Raw genomic sequence first — 14,122 nt, 5'->3', positions numbered from 1 at the left:
AAGGCTGCTGCCAAAATGTAGTTTACAATGCTTGAAAGATTCTTCTGATTTATAGCAAGGATTTATTGGGTGACAGGGTTGCAGGGGAAAACTAGATTTCTCTGTCTTTAAACTGATGTGCATTATTAGCTGGATATAACCACATGACCTGTTTACATTGTATTAGACCAAATGGTCCTTTATGTGAAGAATTGCATGGAACCAAATATTCTTATAAAAACTGTTTCCCAAACCCCTGGTGAACTTCGGGTTTCTGAAGCATGATCTCCTTTTAGTAATTCAGTGACATGCAGAATAGACTGGAGAGGATCATGTCCACATAACACTGCTCAAAGAAATGGGGCTGCAATATCAGGCACAACTTGTAGAAAGGTACAGAGGAGTTTTTGCAAAAATCAAGGTAGTCTTTCGATTGTGGACAAGCCTGATAATGGCGTCATGCGAGTCATTAAAGCATCTCTTTACCCACAATCTGCCCCCCAAACTGCTTGTACCAGATGGGGTACTGAATATCTATTCTAGGTGTAGATGTTCTCAGTTGGGGATCATTCGGTACAATCTGAAATTTTCAATGTATATAGGTGGTTGATCCTGGATTATATAGGTTTTCTAGAAGTCAGGGTCGGCCTAAATGTCCTATCCCATTGCCGCTCACAATAACTTAAAGTGACTCTGTACCCACAATCTGACCCCCCCCCAACCACTTGTACCCTTGGATAGCTGCTTTTAATCTGAAATCTGTAATGGGTCAGTTCGGCAGGTGTTGCAGTTATTGTCCAAAAAAACAATGTTTAAACTTGCAGCTCTGTGTCAAATTGGTGTGGCCTAGAATGTCAGTGACCTAGGCCCTCCTCCTAGCAGGATTTCTCCTAATCATCACTTGTCTGAACACTGCACATGTGCTGGATCGCTAAGACACATGCGCAGTGTTTATACAAGTGATGATTAGGAGAAATGCTGCTGCCTGGGGGCATTTCTAATGATGATTATGGCGGGGAGGAGGGACAGGGAAGTGGTGAACGTCTAGGGTACAGACACGCCAGTTTGACACCGGGCTGCAAGTTTAAAAGTTTTTTTTTTTTTAGGACAATAACTACATCACCTGCCGAATGGACCCAGGACAGTTCTTGACTTAAAAGCAGCTATCTGACGGTATAAGTGGTTTGGGGGGGGGGGGGGTAGGGACAGATTGTGGGTACAGAGTTGCTTTAAGTTAGGTCGAGACTGACTTTAGGACACCTATATAATCCAGGATCAACCACCTATATACATAGAGAATTTCAGATTGTACCAACTGATCCCCAACTGAGAACGTCTACAACCTACTGTATATAAGATATTCGGTACTCCATCAGAATAATTAACAGTCACCCAAAATTGGAAATATATCGAAACTTTATTTTTAGTCACAAAAACACAATTTAAAAAATGACCTAGGAGGCAGGAGACCATACTGCTGGGACATAATGTAACAGAGATTACAATGCAAGTGCAGCATAGTCCTAGCTCAGCATAAATGCATGGAATGAAATGCTAGTGCCTAGACATATATGCATGCAGTACGCTGAGCAAGGCACTCAAAAGCATAGAATACAAGTGTATGCACCAGAGTCCCAGTCCGCTGGCCCCCCGCCTCACACTCCAACGTTGTTTTTCTGCCCGCTTCCTCGGGGAGTAATAAGGAAAAAGGCCCAGAGGACATTTTATATGTGCCCAAAAACAGTTCATTTGCTGGCTAAAGAAATGCACCCGGACTGCTTACTACATGGCGATCCTCATCAGCACGACACCACCTCATGGCGATACATTGGAAGGAAGTGGAAGTCACATCGGCCGTGATGTCGCAGTTGGCCAGAACCGTCCCTGCACACTGAGCCCACTTTCCATTGGCTCCACAGAAATTAATAGAGCCGCAGGTCACGTGCCGTACACGTGGCTGTATTCATAACAAAGAAGTTGGGGGTCCGATACAGAGATCAGACCTCCGTACCCCCTGCAATCTCTTACTTAGCCCACATCCTGCTGATAGGGGATAGGGTTAATTTAGCCCAAACATCCTTTAAGTTTTTATGTTTTTTGTGCTTCAAAAGGACTCTCGCAATAAATAGAAGATCCTGTGGATAAAAACCATCTAATAACACCAACTTACCTTCTTCTCAGTTTTATAACCTATGACACTCCTCTTGCCTACTTACTGCCCCGAATGCTGGTGGACTTTCCAGACCAAACAACAGCGTGTAGATGATATGACCTACCTCTTGTACTGAACGTGCTGCTGGCTTGTCTTGGTGATTGGCCAGTATTAAAAAAGGTAAAGTGCATAGCTGTGGGTGTTGCAGGGCGGAATGAAGCTCATTCCTGGCAGTTTCTAAGTCTTCTTCAGATGAGGCACTATCAAGGACAAATATTACTCCTTGAGATCCCTGATAATAACGACTCCAGTATTTTCGGATATTGGCTGCTCCTGCATAGAAATAAAAAAAAAAAAACACAAATATCTTAAAAAGTGTAAAGGGCTAGCAAAACCAATCATTCTACTGAAGTGCAGTGAAAAAACACCAGTATAAAGGGTGTGTATTAGGTTAGAAGGAAGAGATGGGCACAACTCGACCAGATTGCTTAGCATTTGAATTCCAGTGGCTGAAGAAGTTGGATGCAACCCTAGGGAGTCAGGGAAATCCATGTTTTCCTTGACTCCCTAGGGATGCATCCAACTTTGCCAGCCAAAGGCATTCAAATGTGAGTGGACTTGAGTCGCGTTCATTCCCAAAGGGGTAGTTCACAAAAAAAAAAAAAATTATCTTTCAAATCAACTGGTGCCAGAAAGCGTCAGAGATTTGTAATTTACTTCTATTAAAAAAAAATCAAGTCTTTCAATACTGCTGTATGTCTTGCAGGAAGTGGTGTATTTTTTCCAGTCTAGAAAGCAGGAGAGGCTTTCTAAGGGAATCTGCTACTGCTCTGGACAGTTCCCGACATAGACAGAGGAGGCAGCATAGGGCACTGTGTCAGACTGGAGAGAATACACTACTTCCTGCAGGACATACAGCAGCTGAAAGGTACTGGAAGACTTGAGATTTTTAATAGAAGTAAATTACAAATCTCTGGCACCAGTTGGTTTGAAAAAAAAAAATTGGGGGAACAAACCTTTTAACAACTCATGAAGAAAACGATCCATATGCCCTGCTAGGATTTCACAGGCAGATGCTACCTTGTAGAAGCTAGGAAAAAAGGTAATACCATGGCAGCACTCACTGGTGGATATGAGTTATCTATGTACCCTATGAAAAGCCATTCATCGGCTGTTTGAGAGGTATAACAGAAGCTGGACAAGTAGGTATGTGTAAAGGAAAAGTGTGTAGTTTTTTTCCACAAATCACTATTTTTAACTTTATTTGATCCCCAATAAAGGACTTGAACAGACAATCTGATTGAAGCACAGAAATATTGGAATGTATTATAGATTCAGTGTTTATTATGACTGTCAGTTGCAAAATTAAATATATATCTTTATTAAATTTATATCATTCATATTCAATAAACATAAGATGCATCACACAAAGGGGACATGGCGGTATATTTCACCTCAATAATGTGACATTCACAACAAAGTTAATTTGTAACCCATAACTAGAAAGAATAGCCATAACATGTATTATAAGTTTACAATGTAAAGTGCACTAATGCAAATAAAACAATGTATATAATATATATAATAAATCTTCATAACATTTATATAGCTTTATTAGTAAGCTTTAGAAAATGTATACAAAAAATAGGCAATAAAGCCCATGGGGCGTTCCCCTAGGTTGCAAAAGCTCAGCAACAGTCATCCTGTCAATCTAAACAGAGTGGGTGTTTACTTGCAGAGATTAGTTAGAAGGTGCCAGATATTGCTGAGCTTTTGCAGCCCAGAGGACAACCACCACATAAAATTTTAAAGCTTATAACTTGACACTAGAGCGACATATTAAAATAAAAGATTCCTCCTGCTTCATGGTAAGGACCCTAGTGTACACTGTTTTTGCTTTAGTCAGCAAAAAAGTGCTAGGGGCTTTGGCTTTGGCTGTCCAGGCATGATGGGAATTGTAGTTTTGCAACAGAGGTCAGAGGGACAGAGGTTTAACATTAGTGCCTTACCCCCCCCCCCCCCCAATTTATCATGCAGATGTGTTACAGATGTAATTGGCAATCGGTACATGTCTCTGGATGTAGTCATGGCGCTTTACATTACAACATCCATTGTTTATACCGCGGGCTACATTCAGGTAACTAGAAATTGAAGCAAAAAAGACACAGTTCCTTGTATGTTTTTTCACTTTATGACTAAACAGCTTGAAATATAAAAAGCTGAGAAGCCCTTGAAGTGCTGGTGATAAGTGTACAAGGAACCTTACTCACCACATAACGCAACGCTACCTCTGTAGGAGAACAATGTCCTCAGTGTGTGGTGTGACGCAATTATTTGGACAACATCCAGGTAATAAAATGAAGTCAACAGGTGATTCACAATACATTGGGGGATGAAGAACTAAAACTGAGAATTAACATTACTATCTAGTTGGAGCTGGGCCAGACTGATGGCTGTAAAATAATTATTTGCTGCAGGAAAGCTCTTCTCATATGGATCACAGCTTCTCCTAAAAAAACTGAAAGATTCTCTATTTATGGTTATTTTGGCATTACTTTATGTACTACTTATATAAGCCAAAAATTCATTCTGTGTGCAGTGGAATACTAGTAGGGCACCATGCTTGCTATATCTAAGGGTTCTTATGCCCAAAATGTGAATTTTTAAATCTGCTTGTTCATGTGTACCATCTGTTTTGATGAGAAGATTATTTTACCTTTATATTTTTAACTCGTGGATTTTATCTGGGCCACTGTCCGCAGCCACTGATTGGCTGATCCCCCGAAGCAAGCCGGAGTGCGGGCCAGTGATGTATGTACTGAGTTGCGGGGGCTTAAAGGGGATGGTGTTTACATACTGTCAATCCCGCTGCAACTATGTAATCTGTTTCAGTCTCCAGTCCACTTGGCCTACAACCCCTTCCATTCTGCCTGAGCTTTGTTAAATCCTTGCATTCCTAGTTATTGGATATCAGCATAATCTCAGGAACACACAGTGTATCCTGTAGCCTGTTCTTCAGTTTATACTTTCTGCCTGACTCCTGTCTAACATTTTTGTCTCTCCTGTTACTGTGACAGCTATCTCATCCCTGGTACCTAACGGATGAACTTGCTTGCAGACAACATTAATCCAGCTCTGTCTGGTCATTGGGGGCCAGCTGCTACTCCCACCAGGACCACACTGGTGGAACAACCTGGCGTCCTCTAGCCAAAGTAGTCCAACATAGTCATCTTAGAGCAGGATAAAGGGTTACGACCTAGAGCACACTTAGACTCAGCTCCCTGGTGAGGCTCAAAATCAAACCAGTTGAGTAGCACAGCGGGTCCACACTCGCTGTCTGTTACAAGTTACCTTTTTAAGGCATAGAATATACCCTATTACACAAGGGTTACGCGTGCAATAATCAATGGCTTATTAGCAGACTTCTGCACATTCGTCATTGGCCCTATTACAAAGGACGATATTGGCCTATCCGGCCGGTAATCGCCCCGTGTACTTTCCTACAGCAGCCAAATTTCAACAAGCAGAACTGAGGGATAAAGCATGGAGGATGGGCCAAGCAGAAACCGGAGGCTCTACAGAATACACCGATAAGACAATAAAGCCAAGATGCTAATTAGGCAGGGTTCACACTGCGTTTTTAGCATCCGTTTAACGGATCCGTTTTTTTTAACGGTCAAAAAAGTAGTGTCAACAGTACTTTATTGTGCCTCAAAAAAGATGCATCCGTTTTGATCCGTTTTTTTTTTATAAAATGGAAGTCAATGGAAAAACGGATCAAAAACGGATGCACACAAATGCATCCGTTTTTTGCAATCTGTTTTTTGCAAAAAACGCATCCGTTAAACGGATGCTAAAAACGCAGTGTGAACCTAGCCTTAGCAAATGATAATTCGCCTAGTGAGTAGCATGCAGTGCCACGTCGCTCGCATAAACCGATGACAGACTTATCTCTGTCATACTATAAACCTCCCAGCGACCCAACAGAGACTTGACTCCAGAACAGCAGGTACAAAACTCCTCCAAACTGGGAACCTCTTTACTTGAATTAATCACTGGTTTCCTGTTAATGCGTAAATATAAAAATAAACAGTATCGCTGAATATGTCATTGTGATTAATATGTGCTCGCAGCTCGGGCTTGTAACCAAATCTGTTTATGTCTCATAATATAACTTAAAGGTTGATATTTACACATGCACATACATCTGAATTAATGGCTGTTTAGAGAAGACTGCTCTTAAATAATGACATCACTAAAGCTGGGGGTCTCCTCTTTTAACCCCTGTATTGGCATGGCAGGAACTGCAGTTTATTCCGGCACCCTGGTGTCACTATTGGGCTGCCATGTTTTTTTCACCCAATACACAATAGAACAAATCAAGGACAATTAATCTGAACCACATGACAAATTGCATTCACAGTGGAGTCCAAGGACATGCTGGAACTTATTGGGACAGAACTGGACTAATGCCCAGATATCTACCATTTCACCAGTGGCAATCACTTAAAACATTTGTAGTGTATAGATTAAACTAGAATAAACTTGTTATATTCTCTCGGTTATGAATACCGAGGCTATTATTTTGAACCATAGTCTGAACCATATTAGGCTATCAATATGTGATTGATAGGCATCAAACTTCTGAATTCCATTAATCAGTGCAAGCCTATACAAGTTGGAGGGCATCCCCTTTATGGCTTCACATGTGGATGCATAACCGAAACTGGAATTAAATACTTATAGAGCCTGGTTTCACTGTATTGCGCTTTGTTCAATGAGAAAACTAGAAAAATTCACTTTAATTACTTTTCCACAAATGGAATGCATGCAATCTGCGTTCACAGACCACTGTAGTGTTGCTCTTACATTTTCTAAGGGGAACGTAATAGAAGAAACAGACAGTCTGACTTTTCTAACTTAGAGTCACAACTGGAGTACAGTCTCTTGTCACATTCAGGTAATGCTAGGTTCACACTCCATTTTTGCAATAAGTTTGCAAAAAATGGATGAAAAAAAAAAACTGATGCATTTGTGTGCATCCATTTTGATGCGTTTTTCCATTGACTTCCATTGTAAAAAAAAAAAAAAGCTGAAACTACTTTTGTGTCCATTAAAAAAAACATCAGTTTTGATGGAAGTCAATGGAAAAAAGGATCAAAATGCATCAGTTTTTTGCATTCGTTTTTCATCCGTCTTTTGCAAAAACAGAAGAAAAAAACATTGCAAAAACGCAGTGTGAACCTAGCCTAATATTCACACACAGTGACAGAAAAGCAAAATTCAGCTCTAATTTTTAAGTGACACTGTCACCGTCTTTTTGCATTTTGACTGCTCTCCACAGATGTAAAGGGTAAATGTTACAGCTTTCATTACTTATTTTATATTATACCTCATGGTGCTTGTTCTGGTAAAAAGTCGTTTTTATCACCTGTGGATTGGTATATGTGGGTGCGGCCTCACAGCCTTTGTGCCACATCGCTCCACCCCTAGCGCCACTTAGCCCCGCCCCCATCCGTGAAGTCATCATTGCATAGGGCCCGCCCCCTCAGCAGCCATTGGAAGGGCCAGCCTAAAGCTCTAGGTCCCACCCCCCTAGATTATCCCACACCAATGGGCACTGAGGGGGTGGGGCCTATGCAGCTATAAAGTCATGGATGGGGGCGGGGCTCAGTGGCGCAGCGATGTGGCACAAAGCCCGTGAGGCCCGGCCCACATATACCAATCCACAGGTGATAAAAACAACTTTTTGCCAGAACAAGCACCATGAGGTGTGGTATAAAATAAGTAATAAAAGCTGTAACATTTACCCTTTACACCTGTGGAGAGCAGTCATAATGCAAAAAGGGGGTGACAATGTCACTTTAAGGTAAAAATACGGCTGCATTTTCAATGTAATAATGTCAATGTACTGAAGTCAATGGGAAATTAGTCGACAACTAATACAGTATAGAATAACAGTTGTAGTTGTTACAACTGTCAAAATAATGAACATGCAAATTTTTGCAAAAAAGTATTTTTTATTTATTTATTTTTTTTTTTATTGTACTAGTCTTTGTAAAAACTTTTGACATGTCATAGAGACAGCAAAAGTTTTGCTTGTTCCAAGTCTAAATGTTCAGACCCTAAGGCCCCCTTCACACGTCCGGAAAAACCATCCGGATTTCCTATCAGGAAATCCGGACGGATTTCCGGACCCATAGACTTTAATTGGTCACGGACACCCTTCCGGATTTTTCCGGAAGGGTGTCCGTTCCGGAAAATATATCCGGAAAAAATAGGACATGTCCTATTTTTGTCCGGAATTCCGTCCCGGACGCCCCCATAGAAGGCTATGGGGGCGCCGGAATCACGGGCACTTTCCTGATGTACATCAGGAAAGTGCCCGTGATTCCGGATGATTGACAGCCCGCCGGCACCCCCGCTGCCCGAACGCCGCGCCGCCACCACCCAAGGGATCCCTGCACCCGGACATCAGCTGCCGCCGCCCGGTAGCGCCGCATCGCTTCACCCCGCCGCCGCCCGATGACCCCGCGCCGTATCGCATCACGCCGCCGCCCGCTGACCCCGCCGCGCCGCATCGCATCACCCCGCCGCATCGCATCACCCCGCCGATGACCCCGCCGCGCCGCATTGCATCATCCCGCCGCCGCCCCGACCTCTGTTCTCCTCCCTCTCCGAGTCCGCTCCCTCTCCGAGTCCGCAGCAGCTTGCACCCGCCCGCCCGGGACTCCCACCAGCTGCCGCCGCTGTTCTTCCGCCGCCGACAGGTGAGATACACAGCCCTGTCCCCCCCAATACTAAAACTCCCACCATGTCCTGCTAACAGGCCATGATGGGAGTTGTACCTCTGCAGCCTGTGGCCATCCAGGTTGCAGAAGTACAACTCCCACCATGCCTTGCTGACAGGCCATGATGGGAGTTGTACTTCTGCAGCCTGTGGCCATCCAGGTTGCAGAAGTACAACTCTCATCATGCCCCTGTTGGAAACACTTTTTTTTTTTACTCATCAGGAAATCCTGAAGGTTTTTCCTGATGATTTCCTGATGGTAAAAACGGATTACTGTCAGGAAATCCTGATACTTTCCTGATGACTTTTGAGGTCTCCTGATCAGGATTTCCTGACAGTAAAAACTGACACGGACGTGTGAATGGGGCCTAACCAATTAGGAGAGCACAAGTGGCAGGAGAGGAAAGATGCCGCACGGTCAACACTTGTTCTGTATTAGAAAAATAAATTAATAAAAAATCTGGCTCATAATTTAAGTTTATGGAGCCAGACTTTTTTTTTCTTCCACAGAGCGTGGAGAGGATACGCTGCAGCGCTCCTCTCCTGGCTCGTTCTCCTGATCGGTACAGGCCTAAACACTCAGATGCGGACCGATCAAAACTTTTGATATGTCTCTATGACAAGTCACATGTTTTTACACACATGTCCAAATTAAGCTGTTCACACATGGCTTTTTAACTCAATTATGTCCCTATTTTGGTATAATTTTACTGCGTGAAGATAGCCTCAATCTATCTGCGTAATAATGTCATCAATGTAGTGATTATAATATATATATATATATATATATATATATATATATATATATATATATATATATATATACATATACACACACACACACACACAATATCAATTCATGATGACGCTTATCGTCCATGTTTTTTTGCTTTCTATCACGCAACGGATATAAATCCTGAGTAAATATTTCATATACTGTTAAACACAAAAGGAAAAAATTGATATTTTGTATCTTCAGCTTCTCATACTTGGGTTATATATGATTTATAACCCTGAATATATGAAATGATGCAAACAGTTCCAGTATAAATCAGCCATTAGGTCCAGCCATGTACGCAAAAAACTTTTATGCCTTCTCCAGAATGGACAAGACTTATGACGAAAAGCAGATGCTCGGCAGACCTGTGGGTCCTCAGCTGATCATAGAGTCAGCAGGACGTCCATCCTGGCATAACTATGTTACATGTGTTCGATATCCATCTTTTTCTCAACTTTGCCCAAGAGGGAGATTAATATTAAAAAGAACAGCGGAGAAACACCCTAGTGCGATGCACACCATGCATAGACCTTCTAACAGACAGTAGAGTAGAGAGACATATGTGCGATATATACAGTACAAATTTCTCAAATCAGCTTTAATGTGGTTGTCTAAGGGAGATAAAATAGGTCCAAACCAATGCATTATGGGAAATACATAGGCTTTTTTAGAACATACTGTTTGCGGTAGACTTCCTAATCCCCCTTGTTTTCCTAACCTGTAGCCTTTGGTTATGGCATACCTTTGGGCCTACACTGTGGTGGGTCACACATGCTCAGGTATACTGCATTCTCCTGATCCGTCCCATTAGTATTGGTCTTCACCAACCAAGAACCACGTAAGGGGGATTGTGGGAAAATGAGAAAAAATAAACTACCAACAAGGTGGTATCCAAATTCCCTGCAAATAAGAGCTTGGGAGCTGCTGATAGTAGGCGACACTCATTCAGACAACAAAATCAACACGTAATCACAACCAGTAACGCTCCACTACCAACCACATATAACTAGTATAAGGAGAATAGGTAAAAGGATACCTATTGTTACTTTGGTCCGGCGATCTTTATAAATCAGGCAGGTAAGAGTGGGTGAACCAGTCACCAACCAATGCCTGCATGGTACAGGTCCAAGTGCTTAAAGGGGTAGTGCGGCGCTAAGAAATTATTCAAAAAATAACACACATTACAAAGTTATACAACTTTATAATGTATGTTATGTATGTGAAAGGCCCCCTTCCCAGTGTCCCACCACCCCCGCCCGTGTACCCCGCCCCCGCCCGTATACCCGGAAATGTAGTGCAGTATACATACCTGATCCGTGTCGACCGACCCAGTCTGTAATCTTGTCAAAGACGTCATCTTTGGGAGGCCGGCCGACCACCGCCTGCCGCCCCTCATGCCGGCCCCCCTCTGCCGCGTCATAACTGTGCTCAACCGGGATTGGCTGAGCACAATTATGCTCAGCCAATCGCGGCTGAGCAGCTGATGACATGGCCGCGGCTGAGCACAGTTATGACGCGGCAGAAGGGGTCCGGCATGAGGGACGGCAGGAGCGGGTCGGCCGGCCTCCCGAAGAGGACGTCTTTGACAAGATTATAGACAGGGTTGGTCGACACGGATCAGGTATGTATACTGCACTACACTTCCGGGTACACGGGTGGGGGTCGGGGAACACGGGAAGGGGGCCATTCACATACATATCATACATTACAAAGTTGTATAACTTTGTAATGTGTGTTATTTTGTGAATAATTTCTTAGCGCCACACTACCCCTTTAAGTGCTTGGCCTGCTTGAAAATTTGAGGCACATTTGAAGCTTTGGGTATTGGAGGTGAGCGTGACAATGCATTCTATTGAACTGGTGCAGGTCGAGAGCGATAAATGTGGATTAAGGAGGATGTTAGGCGTGCGTCATTAGCAGAGCGTAAAGCACAGGTAGGGCAGTGGACAGAGATGAGAGAGGAGATGTGGGTGTGGGTGAGCAGGAGGAGTTTATATTGTATCCTGTGCTTAATAAGGAGCCAATGTAGTCACTGGCACAGGGGGGAGGCATCTGTATAGCGGCCGGATAGAGAGATCAGCCTGGCTTCTGTGTTAAGAATGAACTGGAGGGGCGAGAGTTTCGAGAAGGGTAGGGCGATTAGTAAGGAATTGCAGCAGTCTAGACGGGAATGAATCAGACAGACAATGAGAGTTTTAGCGGAATCGACAGTAAAGCCCCTATTACATGGGACGATCAGCAGGAGCAAGCAAGCGCTGACCTCGCTCCCCAATCGCTGCTGGCTCTATTACATGCACAGACAGTGAGCGGGTAATAGGGGGGAGGGCCACAGAAGCTGCCTGGATTGTTAAATCATCTGTGCAGCCCATAGAAGATAGCGGCGGTCTGCCTCGCTGCTCCTCTTACTCGGAGCGACGGCAGATCGTTGCTATCCAGGTCGTTGGTCTTTCAACACGCTGAAAGACGTTAAGAGATAATGATCAGCCAACATTGTGCATGTCGGCTGATAGTTGCCCTTTATTACACAAAACGATAATCGATCGTAATGGCCAACAATTGCCCAAATACGGACAATAATTGCTTCATGTAATATAACCTTAAGGAAGGGATGGATTTTAGAGATGTTTTTTGCATGCAGGTAGATACATTTACCAAGATTGAACTACAAATAGGAACTGGGGGGGGGGATACCTTTGCATGGCAATGCCCACTTTATACGGTGTATAGGTTGATAATACACCCTTACAGGCAGGGCTTGTTTACTCAGAATTCGAAAACATGACTGCGTTCATCTTGTGTTTCTTAAAGTGCCCATATGCTTTACACAATAGTTGTCTGGAGCCACCGTATTTGTTGACAGCTAAAGGCAAAAGATGACTTCCATATGGCTCATAATTGGTGAACTTACCGACCGTTCGAGTCTGTCCGAACGCTCAGCATTTGACTTCCACTGCTTGGAGAAGTTGAAAGCAACCCTAGAGAGCCCTTGAAAACATGGATACAGCCATAGGTGAACCAAAACCTTACTGTACGTTCGCTCATCTCTACTGATCAATGGCATTTGGCCATTTGACACTTATGCAGCAGTATATTTTTAAATACCATTGTGATGATATCCCGTTGAACGCCCCACAGAAGAAGCCACAACAGACGTGAATGGGGAGTTATTTAAAAAAAAAAAAACATATGAAGAGAGCAGTGTCTTGAAATATGCCAAACAAACTGTAAGGTATATATATAACCAATACGCACATAAAATATACAAATTTCTCCGTTCCCACATTTGTCACCCTTTATTCCGCTGTTAGGGTAAAAGTTGTTTTTAAATTTAGGTTAAGAGAAGACATTGCACCCACTCCACACAGAGCGTTCACTCCATCCCAGCACTCACATATGAGCTGTACAGACTCCCGAATACACAAAGTATTAAAAATCACAACATAACCGTGTCATACAGATGGTCCATGTTACCGCACAATTACACAAAAGGTCAAATAAAAACAACATAAATACTCAAAGTCAAAAAAGGAAGCCATAAATCAAACAACATATTCAACTCGGGCTGCTTATATTGTTATATACTGTTACCAATGATAAATACAGCTGTCAATGTGTATTCTTAATAGAGTTAAGCATGGCGAGACCGTGAAAGATTTTTGTTTTTCCCCAGCTGATATTTTTTTTAATTCAGATGTCTCAGAGGACAGTATGTAATTACATTTATTAACTAAATACGGTAGATCTACTCATATGGAATGCTCTCCGTGTACACTACTCCTTTGTATAAAAGGGGAGAAAGGGCCATTAAAGGGGTTGTTCACAAAAACATTTTTCTTTTAAATCAACTGGTGCCAGAAAGTGCTAGAGATTTCTAATTTACGTCTATTAAAAAAAATTGCGTCTTCCAGTATGACTCTTTGTCTTGGTCCTACTCTAGCATTCTAGAGTGCTAAAGAGCTAGAGTAGGACCATGTCTCTAAGGACACCATAACCTGGTGACATGGTACACTCAATGGTGGTGATGGTTTGATCAAATGGTTTGCTACGATTTTTAATATCTATAGAGCAGGTTTTTATCAGGTGTACGCCAGGAGGAGGATGTACTTTTTGTCTTTTGACAGTACTCTCTGCTGCCACCTCTGCCCATGTCTGGAACTGTCCAGAGCAGTAGCAAATCCCCATAGAAAATCTCTCCTGCTCTTCAGACTTGAAAGAATACACCATTTCCTGCAGGACATACAGCAGCTGAAAAATAATGGATGACTTGAGATTTTTTAATAGAAGTAAATTGAAAATCTCTGGCACCAGTTTTTTTTTTTTGTGAACAACCGCTTTGTTTTTGGCCAGTCAATTATTAATATTGGTTTGTTGGTTCGACAGGGGTGATGGTTTGGTGCTATCAGTATGAATATTTAAATATGGA

At 42.7% G+C, this 14,122-nt stretch overlaps 1 protein-coding gene across 1 annotated transcript in view; it reads right to left on the bottom strand.

Moving 5' to 3' along the window:
* Positions 1 to 14,122, bottom strand: part of ARL15 (ARF like GTPase 15) — a 199,925-nt gene that overhangs the window by 105,567 nt on the left and 80,236 nt on the right. The window contains exon 4 of the mRNA XM_069964724.1: positions 2,256 to 2,464. Within this exon, the coding sequence (XP_069820825.1) occupies positions 2,256 to 2,464 (209 nt within the window). The remainder of the gene's footprint in view (positions 1 to 2,255; positions 2,465 to 14,122) is intronic.

Source organism: Dendropsophus ebraccatus, chromosome 3, assembly GCF_027789765.1.
Source record: "Dendropsophus ebraccatus isolate aDenEbr1 chromosome 3, aDenEbr1.pat, whole genome shotgun sequence".
Lineage (NCBI taxonomy): Eukaryota > Metazoa > Chordata > Amphibia > Anura > Hylidae > Dendropsophus > Dendropsophus ebraccatus.
The sequence above is the reverse complement of the archived record's forward strand: the minus strand, read 5'-3'. Positions and strand labels throughout refer to the sequence as shown.